General features: G+C 37.8%; 1 protein-coding gene across 3 annotated transcripts in view; it reads left to right on the top strand.

Annotated features, from left to right (window-relative positions):
- Nucleotides 1–21,588, top strand: part of LOC5573079 (prohormone-3) — a 140,400-nt gene that overhangs the window by 106,533 nt on the left and 12,279 nt on the right. For 2 of the 3 annotated variants that reach the window (XM_021846431.1, XM_001660663.2), the window contains exons 4-6: nt 16,146–16,335; nt 17,541–17,589; nt 17,709–17,765. In XM_021846431.1, coding sequence (XP_021702123.1) covers nt 16,146–16,335; nt 17,541–17,589; nt 17,709–17,765 — 296 coding nt within the window. Of the gene's footprint in view, nt 1–16,130; nt 16,336–17,540; nt 17,590–17,708; nt 17,766–21,588 lie in introns of all 3 variants that reach the window. The other variant, XM_021846432.1, reaches the window with a different exon arrangement.

Genomic DNA, 21,588 nt, shown 5'->3' on the forward strand with positions numbered 1-21,588 from the left:
CATCTCTTGAAAAGAGTTACTTGACCTACCCTTTTATTGGCTGAAGATATCAATTCGTACTGCTGATGGTGCGATTGATAGCGTCTTTATGTTTCTTCAATCAGTAAAATCGAAGCATTTCAAGTAGCGGAAATTACTTTTTATTTGGGACTGTTTATGAAAAATCTAATAGCACATTTATTAGCTCACAGTGCAGACGACCTTCTTCGCACGCGCTCAAGTGTGGGAAGTCGAAAAAGAGCGCAAATATATCCATGCAATTAACAATTTCACTTACAATAGTTTGAAAATAACTTTTCACTAGCAGAATACTTCTATTTTCAGCAGCTCGATCAAAACAAAAACAAGAAGTTTGATGCGATTGACAACGTTGACAGCCCACTGACAGAGGGCTCGATTTTTCGAGCCCGGGACATGTGCCTACTGTCATTCACTGCTGTTTGAGTAACAACAGTTACAAGTTTGATTCATGTGTGGGGAAAAATTCGCTGATATTAACGCAAAACGTTGCTATTCTTATGACAGGAATACACTTATTTTAGCATTATGTTTTTATTAAAAACATAAGCCACCATTGAATTAATTGTAATATACCCGTAGTTTTTGAAAACTAAAATAAAAATTGGTATTTTGATAACTTTTTCCACACAATCAGGCATATTTCACTAAATTAAACTCTAATATGTACGTTTTTAATCATTTTCAAGTTTTTCCATGAGATTATAAATGGGTCGACCTTATGCCCCACTATGGGCCAAAACCGCTCCATGCATTAATGTTAAAATCAAAGCACATTTCTCGCATACTCTGAGATAACGCCCCAAAAGCCATTGGTAACCACGAGTGTAGCTCGTTGTTTCTGAGCAAATGAAGCAATAAGCATCCAAACCAACATCACGGGCAGGTAGATATTGATCCTTTCTTCCCCACAGCGTTATTAAATAACATGAAAATCCATTCAGATGCTCAGTAACAACGAGCTACACACATGGTTACCAATGGCTTTTAGGGCGAGATCAGAAGTTATGCGAGATTTGATCACCTCAAAGCATCTTTACAATAGGCCCAGCTACGTCCTTCCATAAAAAAAATTCTCAAGAGCTTTATTTCATTTTTTTATGTAATATAAGTTGCATCGAAAATGCTGCTATTTTTTCATGGAATATTAGTCTTGAATGTTTCCAAAAGTGAAATAAAATATTAATATTTTTATCTGATGGCTGAGATATGAGCTCTGAACCATTGCAACGCTCTTTTTTTAGAAAGATATATTTTCATACCCTTCTTACTACGACTATATAGAATAATTTTATTCATTAGTTGAAGAGCCAAGCTTTATGGCTGTGAAATAAAATTTGAAATCAAACGACTAGTTTTTGAGTAATAGATGCTCAAAAATCAGTGACAGCTAATAATTACATAAGCGTAAGATTGCCACGATAAAAATGTTCATCATAAGCATAAAACGAACTCACTAGTTGGTAGTCCATCCTCGAATGTGCAGTCGCAACTTTGTCATCAGCACGCTCAACATGCAAAGGCTATATGTATACAAAAAATCACTCCGATGACGCGTCGACACGAACTTGCTTGCATTGGGCTACTTCAAGCACTCTCATTTCTATCATTTTTGGAGTGAAAGTTTCTTTGAAAAGCATTCAAACCACCATGACATTTAAAACATTTGTTTTGAATTGTGCTAGAAATCTTAAGAAGAAACGTTTGCACCACTCGATCTTTTGCCTCCCTTTATTGTACATACTTTGTGACATTTGTGTTTTTTTCTGGACTATTTTTGAAGAGAATGTTTACAAATTCTCTAAGAGATGAATTGCATGGAGTTGCCATGCAAAACGAATACTAAAAGCAATCCTTGCAATTTTAAATGTTTGAGGCAAAGCTTACAAAAATTACTGAAAAATCTTGCTTATTGGAAGCAAACAAATATTGATGGTTAATTTTGAATATATGTTTTGTTGCTCATAAAGAGGCCCCACTCTGGTTACGCCCATGAAATAAAAACTAACTGTGGGCGAATATATCAGTTCTTAAGTATTAGCACGTGATGGATTGGACCGGTTTCTTCTGTATTATATAAAATCTAATGGTTCTTGGTTGTGATAATTTCATATAATTAAGAAAACTTTCATAAATGACTGAAATCCTCCCCGTGCAAGAAGATAAAACACAACAGAAGTAAACCCCATTCAATTGAGACTCTATCTGCTCCATCACCTTCTCATACCTCTCATGCTGCGGAAGTAACCTCTGACTTGCGGCAAACCATAATTTTCAGCTTTCCATTATTGGCATTGTTTGCCCAGATCGTATAATTTCCTCCCGACGCCAGAACCGCAAAGCAAAGGTGAGGCGTCAAAATTTCATCCACCCTTTCGTGTGTCTCCGTTTTCCCCCCTGATGGAAACCGTCAGGGCTTTATCAGATGATTCCTCCCACCGACGGCTCCGCCACCTTCCACAAAAAGTCGCATCAAGCTGTGTTTGGTTCGGTACAAGTTTTTCCGCATTATGCCAAACGTGTTAACCGCACGGTGGAACAATAGGTACCGTGAAACGGGGTAACTTTCTGCATTTTATTTTAAAAATGTTTATTTTTTATTTTTAACACAAGTACTACCATCGTAGTTATCAATTGCAGTTCATGCAATTTTTCAAAATATCAAATGTCAATTTTCGGATTTTGGCTAACTTTGATAATGGGTATGTAAACACCTTGAAATTCACAACCAAAAAACTATTTTTTGCAATTTCTCATCGTAATAGGCTGTTTTCCATCACGCCAATCTGTCATGAAACGGCCTACTTTCCTGCACTGAAGTATGCAGTGTGGAAATAGTAATTATGCAACTAAAACCAGTGCTGTAATGATTCATTACGCAACGCTTTCTCATTACGCAACTGTTTTGAGTTGCGTAATGAATCATTACACAACATTTTTTCAGAAATTGTAAAATAATGGTGAATGCATTTTGACATCATTTCTGATACCAAGTGGTCTTCTATGAAATTGCAAAAAAATGTTGTACGTAACTCGTTGCAGAACTCGATTTTACGATAAATTTACGACTCGTGCTGTAAAAATAATCATTCTGCAACTTGTTCCAGTAAATTCCAGTAAATCCTCAAATGTATTCCATTCCAACAAATATAGCGCTGACATGAAGTGTCATACTAGTATATATTTTTCTTTTGCATTCGTTTTACTGAATGATTAACAGAAATATGCTATCTAGTGTAGTAAGTTGTGGATCTCACAATATCAAAATTACCCACATTATCAAAGATACTCCGCTCTACGGTTGCAGGGAAAGTCAAGAAAAACGGCAACAACCTGCAAGCTTCCGGCAAAACGGAGCGATGATGGTGTCGAATTTAGTAGTTCCTGTTGTAAGCTTGATTCATGAGAGGGGCAAATGGATTATCGTTGTAACTTTGGAGGAATAGAAACGAAATTAAAATTTTGCGGTTGGAGGAATACTAACACGACAAAAGGCGGACAAGTTTGGTACGTTCGGGTGATTTAATTGGAATAGTTCAAATTTGGCATGACAGCCGTGAAATTATAAATGACTTGATTGTGAAAACAGGCACGGATGTTTGAAGAATAAATTAATGTTCATGGAAGCACAAAATATGGCCTTTCAAACAGCAAGCTTGTTGCTTTCCTTGTATACATAAAAGGTCTTCTACTCAAAAAGTAGAATCCGAAGACAGAAAGTTCTATTGCCGTTATGTTATAATAGTTACCGCAAAATTCGCAGAATGGTGATTTTTACAGCAAGAGTCACGCAATTTCCTAAAATTCATAACGCAGCTGAAAACAGATATCTCAAGAAAAGGCGTTGTGTAATAGTCATTACGCAACTGAATGTGTCCTTTAGCGGAGAGGCCTGTGTCATTCACAAACAACATTTGTAACACATATGTGAAAGTATTGTATATTATAGGCTCCAAAATGATGCCTTAAGGAACGCCAGCTCTTGTAGGAAATGTTTCAGATTTCAAGTACTGATAATTAACCTGAAGTGTACGATTTTACAGATATATTTAGATTATTCTATCAATATATGTTGGAAAACTTTTTTTTTAATTGTACAATCGAGCCTTCATGTCGAACACTTTCGAATGCTTTTTCTTTGTCTAGAAGAGCAAGGCCAGTAGAATAGCTTGAAGTTGGAATGAATAAAATGTGTTTCAAGTTAAAGTTGATGAGTGGTCTAATGTCCATGTCCGAATCCGAACTTTCGTTAACATCATTCCATTCAAACCTTTTCAAAAAGTTTACTGATGAAGGAAACCAAGCTGATTGGACAATAGCTAGAAACTTCAGCAAGATGTTTGTCCGGTTTTTAAATTGATATAACCTTGGCATTTTTCCATTTGATAGGAAAATATGCCAACTGAAAACATTTGTTATATATTAATTAAGAATAGTAAGCTCTCAGGAAATTTCTTAATAAGGATGAAAAATATTCCATCATCCCCTGGCGATATTTTTGAATTTTTAGTAAAAGTTCTCATTTCTGCCAAATCAGTTCCCAAATTTCAGAATCAAAAATTTATCAATCGAAAGAATTACGCTGTTTGCTTCTACCACTTAGCGTCAACTTGCTCAATTATACGAAATGCATACCTTCCATGTCACAACTGGGACCAAAGACTATCTGGTAGTACTACGAGCATCATCTGTCTTTGTGTCGTGCAAATTTTCCAATCTGTCGTGCGTCGCATTTTCCTGTACGGCCAAATTGAATGCCATATACCAGAAACCATCGTTTTCCCGGAAATATTGGATGGAATGATGCCGGGGTTCAACATGGAACCACAAACTCCGAATGTTTGCCATCTGTCGCTTGTAACAAACTGCCTCTACACCAGTGTGAAACGATGTGCAATGTTTTCACGAATGTAGCAAAAACACCCATGCAAACAATTATGATCCCCATGCCCGTAAACAACAAACGCCATAAACGTGCCCTGTTCACTGCGCCGCAGGTTGACATTTACATTCTCTGTTTTGACATCCACTGTCCGCCCCCATTGTTGAAGGATGATGAAAAACTTGTCAGCAGTCCGGAATTGTGGTTCACGAAGGATGACGCATTGCTGGACCGGCTTTGAGAACATGTGCAATAGCCTGGGACACGGTTATACGAAAAATTTAGATTCTCGCTCCATTTCATTTTTTGGATTGCATTTTGGTCCCATAACAACTGGGCAAAATTTCAGCTCGATCGGAGAAACTATATTTTAGCGCCAGCCGTTCAAAGTTTGTATGGGATTTACTATGGGAAAACTTACTTTTGCAAAGAAAAATCGACAGAGGTCGCCCATTGGCCTCTATAAAAATTCTGAACACAGATCTTGATAGGTATTTCTACGATGAACAACATTGCCGAAGACCGCAAAGCAATCCGATGCTTGTGAAAAAAGCGGGAAGTGGGTAGGACAGGTAGGACATGTACTACGCATAAAAAGACCTGGGTAAGACAGTCAAAGGATTGTCCTACCCACGATTAAAAAAATGAAATTAGCAGAAAGCTTCGACTCGTGTGAAGAACGATTGAGAATATTGTAGGATCTGGAGTTTGTAGATGGAAAGGAATATAGTCGATTTGCAAGAATAGCATTATTTGAGCGTGCTCTAGGTTAATATAAATACGATATTACCTATGATTGTCTCAGCGTGCATGAGTGACAGTTCGAAACAGGTGAAGCAGGCTTGTAAAACTTGCGGTAAAGTCAGTTGAGTGAATATTGTTGTGGAGTGAACATGTGCTGTAAGTAGCAGCGGGAGTATAATTCGGCTGATGGCGGAATCAGCCGAATGCAATTCCGCGTTGCGGATACTACAAATATCTATAGGAAACTAACTATAAGAATTGTTATAAGACACTTCTTAAACTGTTAGAAAATTAGATGGAGGCATCTTCATGGCATTGCTGAATAAATCAGTGGATGGTTTCAGAAAATCATCTACAGCCAACCCTGTTATGAGATGCATTGAGACGTTTTTGGAACTTCCATAATAATTTCTCGAATAATCTTTGGATGAAGTAATGGTCCCATCGTGTTATACACAGCACGAATGTGATTGTGCCTGCGATTTCTGAAAGTGCGATCACTCTTGATATAATCTATCAAAGTATTACTGAATTTCTAAACGATTTTCAAGGCAATTCCTATATAACTCGCACAGTTAGTTCCTGAAAAATTATTTGATCAAATCCCCAATGATATTTGAGGCATCATTTATGAAAATATTCTGAGCAGATTTTGACGATTTTCTGAAAGATTTTTTTCATGATTGTTGAAGAAGTTTCAAGAATTTCGTCTCAGCCCGAGGAAAAGCTTCAGGAATTTTCATAGTTATTTTATTTAGGTTTTTTTCAGGGTCTCCTACAGGGATCTCTCCAAAAATTCTTCTAGAGATTTCTTTACCAATTCTCCCAGAAATTCTTTCAGAGATTTTTCAAACGATGCCCAAAAGTTTATCAAAACATTCCCATGCAATTTTATAAGTTTATTTAATTTTCCACACCAGCTTATACAACAATTTTTTTCCCAATAATTCCTCCAATCATTCGTACACAAACTTCGATAGAAAATCTGTCCATTGTTTTTCGTAAAATACCTTTAGCAAACCCTGCGAAATACTATCCCGAAATTAAATTGATTTTTTAAGATTGTCTAGAAAACTTCCTCAAGAGTCCAGGCGTAATTTCAGAGATCATTGTTCATACAGAGTGACTTTAAAGCTTCCACTAGTTTTATATGAGGTTACTTCATACTATTTTCCTTAACATTTCTCTGGAGACATTCCTAGCAAAAAAAAAACTTCCAAGACTTACTTGAGAAAATCTCTAAGTGTTTCAGGAGGAATTTCTGCAGAAACCTTAGAAGAAATCTTTGCAATTGCCGAAGGTATTTTAAGAGAAATCTCTAGTTGCATTCTTAAATAAATTTCCATAAACAGTTTTATACGAAATCCCTAATTTCTGGAAAAATTTAAGATTGAATTTTAGAAGATGTTTTGATTTGTTTTAGAAGATTTATTTCCCTGGGAACCTTGCAGGATGTCCCAGGGAAATAAATGGATTAATTACTGAATGAAATCTTTGAGGAAATGGGGCTTTCTTGAAAAATTTCACAAAGAATTTATGGAGGAATTCTGATGATTCCTGAAACAATCTTTGGATAAATTCCCTTTCTGTGCTTCTCCTAGGGTAAATCCAAGTTAAATTCTTAAGGCATCCAAAACAAGATTTTTGGAGAAATACTCTAGGATAATTCGTCCTCTAGAAATATCCGGAAATTAATCTGAACATTTTATCTGAATTAATGTAAGTAATTCCAAAAAGGTGTCAGATCTTTAACAGTCTGCTCTGACGCTATGAAGAATCAAATTCTTATCTCATGGCTCTAATTAGGTTTCGTTTTGTTTCCTTAGTTCCTGTTTGGTCTCGTTTCGGCCATTTAGTCTTGTGGTAACGACTGGCATGACAATGAGGGGATTACCAGGCTTTATTTTGCACATCTTGATCTGATAGATGGAGCAAACTCGTACGCTTACAACAAATATGAGTCAGCATTCGATGTTCATTATATAATCCTTGGCTGAGGAAAGTGGAGAGGAACGTTGGCGCTAGCCAAATGTACATCTTTCATTTGACAGCTCTTGCTTTTTGCGAAGCTCTGCAAACACCTCATCATTGCTTTTGGGATGAACTGAGGTTCAAGTTTTGAGAAAATCTTCTTTGAAGTGTTTTAGCAAGTTTCATTCTATAAAAATTGTATGTGAGTCAATAAAAAAGTCTTCTCAGAATTGTTATTTCTTCTGTTGATCGGAAAAGTCACCCCAAAATATCGTTAGAACGCTTGGAAACAGTAAAAGTTCCTCAGCTCAGAACCGACCAAAATGTCACATACACCCTTTTGCGTTTGAGTCCCTGAAATATGGTAGCTTTTTAATTTCCAGTCTAGGATTCTATAGAGTTAAAAATTTTCTTAGCTTCACTGTGCACAAAATATTTGCCAACGTTTGTCTTACCCATGAATTCGAACGTGGAAACGCCTCTGATCCTGCATAAAAATGTAAGACCTATTCTGCATGCTTTGGTGATAAGTTTACTGAACAATTTGATTAACCATAGTTTAAATACAACGTATCAAATCAAAATCACATATCTATGTCAGCACTGCGGACGATAAAAACCAATCAGCCCCCACTTTGAGAGAGGATTATATCGCTGAACGCATAAAGAAGGCCCGAGAGACGCTGTATGAGAACTGGGGGTAATTTGCCCATAGGGGCAAAACGCGCCACCCTTGATTTGGACGAACGATAAGTCCTAGAATGCTTTTTTACACAATAGATCATAGAAAATGGATAAAAATGCTTCTCTTAATATATTTGCATGTGTTTTTCTCACGAAAATCAAAAAAATCGTATAAAAACGTTTTTTGTGGTTTTGTTGCAATTTTGTGCGATTTTAAAGCTCATTTTTTAGGTCGATAAACAACCAAATTTATGACACTATCGCCGAGAACCAACTTGTACACTGTCATAATTTGATTATAGAACGAAGCCATACCTAAAATTTTCAAGAGCACAAGACGAGAGAACCGAACAGCGCTCCGCGTTGAAAATTTATCCCATTGGTCACCACCAGCAAGCAAGCAATTTGATTGATTTTCAACGCAAACTGTTGTCAGATTCTCCAGTCTTGTGCACTTGAAAATTCAAAGTTTGTCTTCGTTTTATAATCATCTTAAAAAGCTTATCGAAGGACCTAAACATTAATCAACTCGTGGGACAAAACGCCCACCCCTATTTCATAACGAAATCACAGAGAAGTATTGTGCTCTGCAAGATAAATCCACTTAATGCGATTATCTGGAAATGTCAATATACCGTCGCAGTGATAATAAATATCACCAAATTGTTCAGATTTAGCTAATTTAAAACATTTACGTCCATAAAGGACGAAAAAATCCAAGCCTACTGGAATTTTGACGTTGCGTTTGAATTGCGCGCATATCTTTTGCGCGTTACCGCCGCCGCTGGATGTGGATTTAAAATGAGCGCCGCAATAATGCCACTTCGAAGTTACGCACAAATTGGAACCTTACAAATGTACATTTTTCACATCAGCATGTACACCCGATTCTGTTTTTGCACGGGGGATGCGTACCGTGCAAAAAAAGTTTTCAGTTCAAAATTTCAAAAACCGTGCAAAAAAAGTAACACCAGTTTTCGACGTTTCATGCAAAAATAAGTTTTTAACGGAAAAAAAAGTATGGAAACTTTTTTTGCACGGCCGTGTAACAAAAATCCGTGCAAAAACAGAATCGGGTGTATACTATTATAGATCAATAACATCTGAACAAACGCCCGAATGTATGCAAAAACAAGCATGATTGTGTGCCTAAGTTTACAGCATGGCTAACGCCGAACTCAAGCGGGGCGTTTTACCCCGCCAAACAATACAAGTGCAGTTAAGCAACCATTTTTTCTTTTAATTAATTTATAAACCCCAGAAGAGCAAAAAAGGATAGCTGTTTCAACTATTTGATCGAAAACATGTTTGTTTATCCGACCATAATTGAAAAAGAGCATAAAATAATGTTTATCACATCTAAAATCGTTGTTATCCTTAACGTGGGCAAACTACCCCCAGTCCCCCTACAGCTACCAATGTGATGATATTCCCATCTACGACAAGGAGACAAGTTGAATTGTGAGAACTTCCGTGAGATAACCATTCTAAAAACTAGAGATGGGTGAAATGAGTCGGAGCCGTTTAGATGAACTGAATCACTCAATTGAACGAGTGATCCGTGGCTCTTTTTTGGCGAGAGTCGGTTAAGGCTAAGTAGTAGGGTGGTTCAACATTTGAAAATGTTTGGGAATCCAATCTCCCATATGTTTCTTACCATCCTTACCATAAAAATAGTGTTCTGTGAAATTTTCAGCTTTCTAGGTACCGTAAAACGGGGGTATCTTTGATAATGCGGGTAACTTTGATAGTGCGTAACCCATCACATACTAAACGAAATATCATTATTTCTGTTGACTAGTTAAGCAAAACGAATGCAGAACTAAAGAATATTAGTATGACACTTCATGTAAGAGTGGTTTTCATTTAAATCAAGAACATTTGAGGTTTTTTATACGAATTTTAAAAATTGACACAATTTTAGCATTTTCGAAACGCTTACAAACAATCTGTTCTACGATCACTATTTGATGCAGTTTTGAATAGTTGGCCACTTATCTTTGACAGCCTAGTTATCATAGAACTTGAATACGGACTCAAATCTCTTAGCGAAAAGCATTTTCACAAACTGGGATCATTTTTGTAATATAAGTCAGAAATTTCCATATAACGTTAAACGCCTAGAGGTATGCAATGCCCTACAAATGTTCGTTATTTATTCAAGTTTGTTTGATCCATACTCTATTATCAAAGTTACCCCAAAACAGAAAACCAACTTTCGTTTATATGAAAAATTATATATCCATTCAAAATAAATCTTTTGGCAATCTATCGACTGTAATCGATAGCTAGGATGCCAGTACTTGTTTTAAAAATATAAATTAAAAATCTTTAAAACAGCATGCATCAATATTCAAGTTTTCTTCGAAAAAACTATCAAAGTTACCCCGTTTTACGGTACCTAGAAAGCTGAAAATTTCACAGAACACTATTTTTATGGTAAGGATGGTAGGGAGCATATAAAAGATAGGATTTTCAAAAATTTTGAAAAAAAAATTTGAATCGCCCTACTAAGTAGCCCGTCATTCGTTTTGGCCACAATGATGATTTTTCAGCTTGCATTTCAAAGTGATAATACTCAGTCTTGATAGTTTATATTAACTTGAAAAAGTATCACTGTACGTGCTAACATGCATAAAATATGCTATACTTTTTCAGCTGTCTCAGTACAAAACCAACTGATTTTTTTTATTCGAAATCGTGAGACGAATTAGCAACAATCATCAACGACGCGTACAAATTCCACAAAAACAAAACGGATTAGATAAAAAGTGATTCGTAAAAAAGGACGAACTGATTATTTTCTTCTATTCTCGTTCGTTCGTATGTCGGTTTCATTATAACGCTTGACACGTGCTTCGCTTTGCACGTAACGCCAAAGGTCCAATTCACTAAAGTGAGTGATTTGAATCAGATCCGCTCATTTAAAAGAGCCGGTTTGCTCATCTGTACTAAAAACCACCCACAAAATATTATCCCAAATCATCTTCTGTCGTCTGTCACCTAACCTGTAGTTAACGAGTTGACGGCCGATCGGTTAAGGTGAAGGACTTTTGTGCTTGTTGTTCAAGAAAAAACATGAGGTAGAAAATGATTCGTTCTCATGAGGGGGCATGAATCGTGGGTTATGCTTCTGGAAGACCTTCAAGATCTTGTGGTTTTAGAATGCCGGTTGCTTAAGACCATCGTCGGCGATGTGAAGGAGAACAGTGCGTTACGGCAAGGGATGAACCCAGTACTCAAAAGGTGCCACCTTCTGGAAACTGGAAGGATACGATGGGCAGGGCATGTTGCAAGAATGCTGCACAGCAACCTTGCAAAGATGCTGTCACCTCAGATCTGGTAGGTGATAAAATCAAATGCATAGCAATTTGGCGAGCGAGGTTGGAAAGATGAAAGAAGATTTACGTTGTGGATTTTTTTTTATTTTATATTATCTACTCAAAGTCTGACTAAATAAATGAACATGATATCTATGAAATTGTTAACATTCTCAACTCTGGAAGCCGCACATACATTATTGCATGTTTTGTTTACATTTCGAATAACATCTTGAGAATTATACAGGTAGAAATCATAATCCCAAAATCATGAAAATGACATATCCTTTTTCTTATGAAAATACACCATGATTCGGACTCATGATATCACGAGTCAATTAATTACACAGCGTAACAAAAATGACATTTTTGCGTGTCTCAAGGATTATGTGTCTCTAGTAGATTTGGGATTGCTGAATCTGATGCCATTCTCAGACATGCTCCAGCACGTCACAATTTTTAGCTACAGGTCGCCAAAGTTATATAAAACACTGGTTTCATTGATGTTCACATGGAATTTTAAGTATAATTTATCAAACTTTTTTGTGATCTGGTCCACTGGGCATGCAAAATAGGACCCAAACTTTCATTTTAGATACAATTTGGTTGAAATTGCACGCCTAAATTTGGATTAAACTAATTTTTTCAGCCAAATTGCTGTGTCCATACAAAATCCTTAGTTTATCTTATATGGCTAAATACAATACTTTTCTAAACCATCAAAAAATAACTTTTCCGCATCAAAAGTATTATAAATTTTGTTGATAAATATTTTTATACACGTAAAGTTTGAATTCTGTGGTAAATTAAGTAAATAAATTGCCTTACAAGCTGTCAAACTTGCATGAAAGTTGGCTAAAATAGTCGATTTTCGCATTTTCAACAGCCAATATCTCAAAAACTAGACGTGCTATAATATTTTTAAAAACGGCAATGGATTCAGCAACCCTTAATTGAGTGAATAGCTGTATTTTGAAGCTTGAGACAAAAACGTGTTCCGCAGTGTTATGGGTGATTGATACGAATGAGTTGAGGTTAAGTTCAAAGTGTTGTAACTCTGGACTTACCAGTTTATTTATTCCATGACTTGTAGATCATAATTTAAGAATCAGATTTTATCTGTTGGAACAGAACTACTTAAAAAAACGAACCTGAAATAAAGTTCATGGTCCTCACTATTCCAATAAGCTAAAGCTTCCGAAAACTTACTCTTTGATCATAGTTTTTCAAATGCTTTTAGCAACTGTCTTTTGCAGCGAATCATGTCGAATTGATTTATAAAACTTGAATCGGCTTTTCCCACCGAATGGTGTGCCATGGTGACATCCGCAGGTTTGATCCCTCGCTCTAGTCAAGTGGATTCATTGCTATGCATTTGCAGTCTCCGTTTCAGAGAAATCAATTTACTACTACAGGCGGATCTGGCTTTTTCGGACCTGCACAAAATCTGTCCCGCGTGGGATGTGTGGTACCCGATCGGAAGAAAATAGCAAGCATATAACAATCACATAGCAGAATGTGTTATAATACCTCGACCAACTTTTCATTTGACATTATATGGATAAGTATTAAGACGTGATGGAAATCAATTTATGCTATCATAACAGAATTAGCTACTTTGTTCTTCTTGTTTTTTTTGCGATAAAATATGATTAAGAGTGAAGATTTTTTCAAAATTTCTAGAACATGGTTTGTACCATGAGTACCTAATAAATTATATATTCTTTTATTGATCTGTTATTCAATATCGATCTAACCGCAAATTAAGCTCTTATTCATATTTTAAAAAGTTATGTTATACGTTCAGTATTAAAATACTTCAGTATATTGGTATTGTTTTTTTTTTTTTTTTTTGAGTTTTGTCACTTACTCCCACCTTATGAAGATCATAGTTCTAGTAAGCTGGTGCTTGATTTTAATATCACAATATGATATTCGTTTGTCATCCTTTTCTACTCAGGTACTGACTGCTTTCGAAGTCGATACAGCTATAGAAGTTGCCTTTTGGTGAGGGTACTGAATTATTCATGGCGTACTGTGGAAACATAAATTGAGCAACGATTTATATCTGCATTATTTGGCCGGTGCTGCTTGGCCGGAAGAGGGAAATCCATTTCATCTGTTTGCAATACAAGGGAATTTGTGTCATGCTGATTTTGACGGTTGCAAACGGAAAATAACCATTTTGCAATTTTGCTCGATTCCCTTAGCAGAGGATGCACCACGAGTGCACTTGAAGCAATTCTGATTGGGCTTCCTACGTGGGAAAAACCGCTGAACATTGAACGAGGAGTCTTTGTGCAGCGACAGAAGATAAGTTGGCTGTCAGTTGAAGGTGTAGAGTTCTCAGAAAATTTCTCCCCGTTCTTTGGGAAAACAACACGCCAGCGCAGTTCTCGTTATGGTTTTCCTGTGAAATAATGATGAATAAGATGGTGCTGGCTTCTAGGTTTTCTGGTTGACCAACCCAACACAAGTTCGTTTATGATGCCACAAATAAGTACATAGTAGAGGTTAATAACTATGGAAGTGCTCATAAGAACACTAACTTGAGAATCAGGTTCTATTCCTGGACGTAACACCAGATATAAGAATAATTATTATTGATTCCACAAAGCTATTTTTAGTTAATGTGCAAAAAGCTCAGTAGTTCAGAAAAAAAACTATATAGGGTAGATGTACTAGTTATCCGACGTGTTGAAGGACCGTGGATTCGGCATCGTAGCGTTGCAGGAAGTGTGTTGGAAGAGATCAATGGTGTGAACGTTTAGAGGTAACCATACCATCTACCAGAACTGCAGCAACACCCATGAGCTGGGAACAACTTTTATAGTGATGGGTGCTTTTATATGCAGAACTTTGAACAACAGACGATCATAAAAAGATTCACACCCGCACCAAATGTACCATGTACAAAACGCTCATAAGACCGGTAGTTCTCCACGGGCATGGAACGTGGAAGATGCTCGAGGAGGACCTGCAAGCACTTGGAGTCTTTGAACGTCGGGTGTCGGAACGTCTTTGAACGTCGAGAAAACGGCGTGTGGAGGCGAAGGATGAACCACGAGCTCACCCAACTCTACGGCGAACCCAGTATCCAGAAGGTGGCCAAAGCTGGAAGGAAACGATGGGCAGGGCATGTTGCAAGAATGCCGGACAGGAACCCTGCAAAGATGGTGTTCGGTTTCCGGTTGGTACAAGAAGGCGTGGAGCGCAGCGAGCTATATGGGGGGGTAGAACCGAGGATGGAGAGATGCGGTCATGAACCGAGTATTGTGGCGTGAAATTGTTGATTCAGTGTTATCTGTTTAGATGTTAATTAAATAAATGAAATGAAATGAATGCACCAGTTATGATCGGAATGGATCCCTATTTAGCCATACGTGATAATTTAATTGTTTTATAATTTAAAATTATTGTGTATGTTTTATTAATATGATATCAAATGAGGGGCTTAGAAGCAAATGGATGTAAGTAACAAAAAACTGATCGACCTTGAAATGTTGAAGTTTTTTTCAGCGATATTTCTTTCTACACTAAATGTATGGGAACCAGAAAAAAAGCCATATGTAATTTTTTTCTTTTTGAACGGAAAAATTACCCAAACAGACCATTCGAAAGCATCCTTGCCTTCTTTTTCTTCTTGGCATTACGTCCCCACTGGGACAGAACCTTAGTGTTCTTATGAGCACAGTTATTAACTGAGAGCTTTGCCAAAGTTTCTATTCTCGCATTCGTATATCGTATGGCAGGTACGATGATACTCAATGCCCAGGGAAGTCAAGGAAATTTCCATTACGAAAAGATCCTGGGCCGACCGGAAAGAAAACCCAAACACCTTCAGCATGGATTCAGCTAAGGGAGGCTCCATATAATTCAATGCTACGTTCGAAAAAGCCCAAAAACACATTAAAGCTAATAGGGGCATTAGTGCGGTAAACCTCTACCTAATTCAGTGCATGATTTGTGGAACTACTTACCACATTTCTCCCCTTGACGAAAGCTTTTTTGGCACTGGGAGGTGTCCTTTCATCCATTATCTCGTTAACCATGTTTCTTCCGAGGGCCAACAAAGGTGTAGAAGCATCTGCGTGCTCTTTTGTAATATAGGCACCTTTATCCGGAGCATTTTTTTCATGTTACATAAGCTGGTAATTTTGTGGGACCACATATTCTATGTGTCTATATTTTTATGTATATGTTGCTGTAAATCCACTCCATCAATACGAAATAATACTCGTCATGTTCATCTCGTTGTGTTGTCACACAGTTCGATTCACACAGTCAACATCTTACCTTATCCCATGAGAAGCGTTTTGCCAACGAATAGGGCGTTAGACAGACACACATCAAGAAAGACCAACAACACCTGTCACCGCATCTTCCGCAGCATCAGCCACCACCGCAATCCCGTAGTCGATTGATTGCACTAATCAAGTTCTTTTTACCACCCAATTTGTTTTCCTTTCGGTTTGTTTCTGTTTCCGTTTCCGTTCTTCTGATCTATCAAGTTTCGCCTATTTCAGTCGTTGGCCATTGTGTGTTCATGCTGGGGCGCAAATACGGCGAAATGTGCCAGCGGGATTCCGACTGCGAGTCCGGCCTGGTTTGCGACATCTCGACGCTGAGCGGCGCCAGTGTTTGCCGACCGCCGATCGTACTGGCCAAGCAGTACGCCGAGGATTGCATTACGTCGAGCGACTGTGATATCACGCGGTAAGTATGGATAGTGTTAGCACAGGCAAACAGAAGTAACACTCAAAACGATTTCCTTTAAAATTGTGGGAGACACGGGTATTTCCATTTCAATTGAAAAAATTCGAAATGTTAGTCGTAGGAAAAAAATGTGAAGGGGATAAACTGAAATTACCTGATGACATGATTATCATTTACCTGATGGATATGATTATTGAGCAAGCGTTCGTTAACTGAAACATTAGATATGTTGGGGATTGTGCCTGGAGAATTCCGACTACGAAAAACGTTGCCTTTCATCTGCCTGGTACGAGCCCTAACGATTCGTTTGCGCGAAGGGCAATCCTAAACGATAGACTTATGGTTGCCCCCGCAATTTGCGCATACACACTTTTTGGTATCTTCCTTCACAGGACAGACGTCCTTAGTGTGAGAAGAACCTCCGCAAATCATGCATCTACCATCGATGCGGCAATATTTGCTACGATGCCCCCACTTTTGGCACAGAGTGGGGATTCTGGAATTTTACTACAGGTTTTTGGAAATGTTCTCATGTTTCATGGACATCCAACATAAATCTAGCTTTTTCCAAAGCTTAAGCATATTTTAGGGTAACTAAATAATATTCTTAAGTAAGCGCTTCCCAACGAATACCAGATTGGGTTCTCTTTTTCATAATCATTCATTCCATGTTTGATTTCTTCAGGTGACTTATAGTCATTCGAGAGACCTTTCAAGACGACCTTTCAGTTTTGTCGTCATAAGCAAAATAATGTTTTGTAAGCCTATGAATAATAAAAACAACACCACATGCTTCATTGAGGCGATAATTACGACACATGAAAATGTTCGTATCCCGGTTTGAAAATAAACAGCATCTTAGGCTTAGGCTTAGCCATAGTTGCAGTCTTGAGTATTGCTGAATCATTTGTTGCAATTGTTCGAATTGTGTTAAGCGTAGCAAAATACTTATTGATTTGAAGTTTTCCATTTCCTTTTAAAATTATATCCAAATCAATTACGATTTTGTTATGAGAGTAAATACGAAAACCCACTACAACTCTGTTTTTCCCCCGAAAAAAAATTCCAATCACATCAGTTACCATTAGTTACTGCAATCAGCTGTCTTCAATGATTTGTACAAAAAGCTTATTAATTGTACGCTTATTCTCCCAGCACAACCCCATAAATTCACCCTCGCTTTTCTTTTTCCCCCGCCCCAACAGAGGACTGTGCTGCCAGGTGCAGAGAAGACATCGACAAGTACCCCGTAAGGTAAGCCGGCAAATTGGATCGATCGAACCCGGTCGAGCATCGTTTAGGCAAATGTTACTTCAATGTGATTACATACTCGTAACGTATTCTTTTTCCCTCCCTGCCCACGTGGCACACAGGTCTGCTCGTACTTCAAGGACCCGCTGCTTTGCATTGGAACTGTTGCTGCCGATCAGGTGAGAATCCCTCCGAGAGTAGGCCCCGTAAAACGATGGTACCAGCACCAGCACCAGCAAGATTGAACTCTTAATTGGTTTTTGCTGTGGAGCTGAAAAAAATGCGAAAACATTGTTATGACTGCAGGAGAGAGAGCGATGGCCGTAAAGTTGAATGTGTGGATGGCTCGCGATAGGAATTGACGATATATTTATTCTAGCGGCTGAAGTATCGATTGTTAAATTGAATTGGGCTTCGCTAGATCTAGTTACTAATCGATCTAAATCGAAGCGTTATTAAATTTTATGAAGAATGGGTTCTTATCACAGTGAATACTAACTTAAAGATCTATTATAAAGCTTTTCTCATGTTAGTTCCAATTTAAGAAATGACATAAAGATTGTTTCCAAAGCTCATGTGTTTATACATTACACTGCGGAACACGGTTTTGTCTCAAGTATCAAAATACCACTTCTTACTTAATTAAGGGTTGCTGAATCCATTGCCGTTTTCAAAAATATCATAGCACGTCTAGTTTTTGAGATATTCCCTGTTGAAAATGCAAGAATTGACTATATCAGCCAACTTGCATGTGTCGGTTATTTATAAGTTATTTTTTGATGGTTCAGAAAAGTATTGTATTTTGCCATATAAGAGAAACGAAGAATTTTGTATGGAGACCGCAAGCATGTTGAACAAATCGATTGAATCTAAATTTAATCGTTCAATTTCAAACAAACTATATCTGAAATAAAAGTTCAAGTCCTATTTTGCATGTTTGGTGGATAAGATTACAAAAAAAAATGATAAATCATACCTTAAATTTTATGTAAACATCAATAAAAACAGTGTTTCATACAACTTTGGCGACCAGTAGCTAAAAATTGTGACGTGCTGGAACATTTCTGAGAACGGCATTAGATTCAGCAACCCCAAATTTTCTCGAGACACATAATTTGGTTCTTGAGACACGCAAAAATGTCATTTTTGTTACGCTGTGTTATGGAACAATAAATTACTTTAGTGAAAAAATACAAAAAAATACTAAATCACTAACATTACTAAACGATTGGCAATAATAAATAAAAGCTAAATGATTCATAAACCTTTTTCAACTTTCTTTTCCTTTCCTCATCTTTCTACTATTTCTTATTCTTAAACTATCTGGTCCCTTGTTTCCACTAGGGTTAGTATCCTTTGACAGATACGCGTTGAAGAAATCCATCGTATTCACACATTATACATTTAAACTAGGTAAAGTCATATATTCCCTTCCCTCTTTTGTAGAAACTATAAATCTCTGTTGCGTAGGTACCTGTTTGCCAATTTCCAGATTTTCAGCCAAACCCAATTTCCAGGGTGAAGAAACATTTCGCAAAATTAAGATGTCCGCCGTCGTAATTGTACGACCCTGTAAAGACATGATTTGAAATCATGAGTCATCCCCTTTTCTATCGTCTTTTGAACTTTTCCTATTTCCGCTAAGTGTTCCTTCAATATAACTTCGAGATATCGCTTTGTTTGACCTACGTAGACCTTGCTGCAGTGAGGACAACTGATTTTGTAAACGCCAGCCTCGATTAATGTGTTAACCGGATCCTTGGTAGAGTCTAACGAAGTCTTAAGTTGATTGACTCTGATGGCAAATAGGGTCGATGTACCAATAGCCGCATAGCTAAGAACAAAAAATCATAGAAAATCGAAAAATAACGCTAGCGTCATTATTTTTACATCATCTGAAAGCTTTTTATCTTGGTTTTGTGGGAAAAATATGAAAACTACGAAAACTCAAATGTTTGTATTTATTATTGCGTGTGCCACTATAGGAATACATGTGCCTATAGTAGCACTATTTCTAATTCCTGTTCCTATAGTAGCACTAGCATCACGGCGTTGGAAAAATACTTATCAAAATCGTATTTTTACAAAACTTTTATATTTTTCCTACACAGTGTGGATCAAAAGCTTTCGATTGATGTAAAAAAAGTGCTTATTTCATCAGTTATTTTGTATAATAAAAAATAGTTTCTCTCAGTAGTGCTACTATAGGAACAATAGGTTAACTATAGGCGCAAGGGAGCTCAAATTTTAAGCAAAACTATTTATTTCGATCATTTTTTGAAAAAAATCAAGCTGTGTATAAATGGTGCTTAGATTAATAGCTCCTGACCTTCATGTCAAAAAATATTTTGAAAAGATTTATAGCAAAACGGCCGTAAAAAGCCACTAGTGCGACTATAGGGGACTGTCCACTAAGGGAACACCGACCCTACCAAATGGATTCCGAAATTCCTTAGCTTGTCTGTCGTATGGGATGGAGACTCTCTTCATGGGTTCGGTCATAGGTAGGGAACTGACATGGCTGTCATTATGCATACATTTCGACGCTTTCTCACGTCATTTTCGTCAGGAATTTTTTTTCCTGTTTTGGAGCGTCTTGTTGGGTAGTGCTTCGTGAGGCCCAAGCAGGACGGTTCGGTTTTGCGTCGTCCGATAGATTTTGCTCACAATTTCGCGCGTTTTCGTCGCCGGAGAATTTTTTTTCCCTGTTTTGGAGCGTCTTGCTGGGTAGTGCTTCGTGAGGCCCAAGCAAGACAGTTCGGTTTTGCATCGTCCGATAGATTTTGCTCACGTCGCCGAAGATTTTTTTATTTTTTTTTCCCTGTTTGAAGCGTCTTGCTGGGTAGTGCTTCGTGAAGCCCAAGCAGGACAGTTCGGTTTTGCATCGTCCGATAGATTTTGCTCACGGTTTCGCGCGTGTTTTCGTCGCCGGAGAATTTTTTTCCCTGTTTTGGAGCGTCTTGCTGGGTAGTGCATCGTGAGGCCCAAGCAGGACAGTTCGGTTTTGCATCGTCCGATAGATTTTGCTCACGTCGCCGAAGATTTTTTTATTTTTTTTTCCCTGTTTTGGAGCGTCTTGCTGGGTAGTGCTTCGTGAGGCTCAAGCAAGACAGTTCGGTTTTGCATCGTCCGATAGATTTTGCTCACGGTTTCGCGCGTTTTCGTCGCCGGAGAATTTTTTTCCCTGTTTTGGAGCGTCTTGCTGGGTAGTGCATCGTGAGGCCCAAGCAGGACAGTTCGGTTTTGCATCGTCCGATAGATTTTGCTCACGGTTTCGCGCGTGTTTTCGTCACCGGAGAATTTTTTTTCCCTGTTTTGGAGCGTCTTGCTGGGTAGTGCTTCGTGAGGCCCAAGCAGGACAGTTCGGTTTTGCATCGTCCGATAGATTTTGCTCACGGTTTCGCGCGTTTTCGTCGCCGGAGAATTTTTTTTTCCCTGTTTTGGAGCGTCTTGCTGGGTAGTGCATCGTGAGGCCCAAGCAGGACAGTTCGGTTTTGCATCGTCCGATAGATTTTGCTCACGGTTTCGCGCGTGTTTTCGTCGCCGGAGAATTTTTTTTCCCTGTTCTGGAGCGTCTTGCTGGGTAGGTATTTGGGAAGGCCCAAGCAAAACGCCAAGAAGCTGTCATTGTCAGTTTTGTGTTCAGTCGAGAATGGATTACCAACTGGTGAGTTCGTTTCATGCTTATGATAACACATTTTTTCGTTATTGATCAATAATATTAGATCTGCTAATATTGCACTTCGAGAGTAAGCGGAAACTCCCATCCCTTATTCATTTGGATCGTAGTGCAATTCTTACCAGTTCCGATCAATCACGGAGTAGCAACCATTGACATGCACAGTCAGTTTATGCTATGCTTAGAATACATCATTTTTAAATGTGATCAAACTTAAATTCAGTTTTATTCCTCTTTAGCTCGATGAAAGCTTCCATTTGAAAAACAACACTCTTGAAAATAATGAAAATCACTCCAGACGTAATTCCCATTATGACTGAATG

Source organism: Aedes aegypti, chromosome 2, assembly GCF_002204515.2.
Source record: "Aedes aegypti strain LVP_AGWG chromosome 2, AaegL5.0 Primary Assembly, whole genome shotgun sequence".
NCBI lineage: Eukaryota > Metazoa > Arthropoda > Insecta > Diptera > Culicidae > Aedes > Aedes aegypti.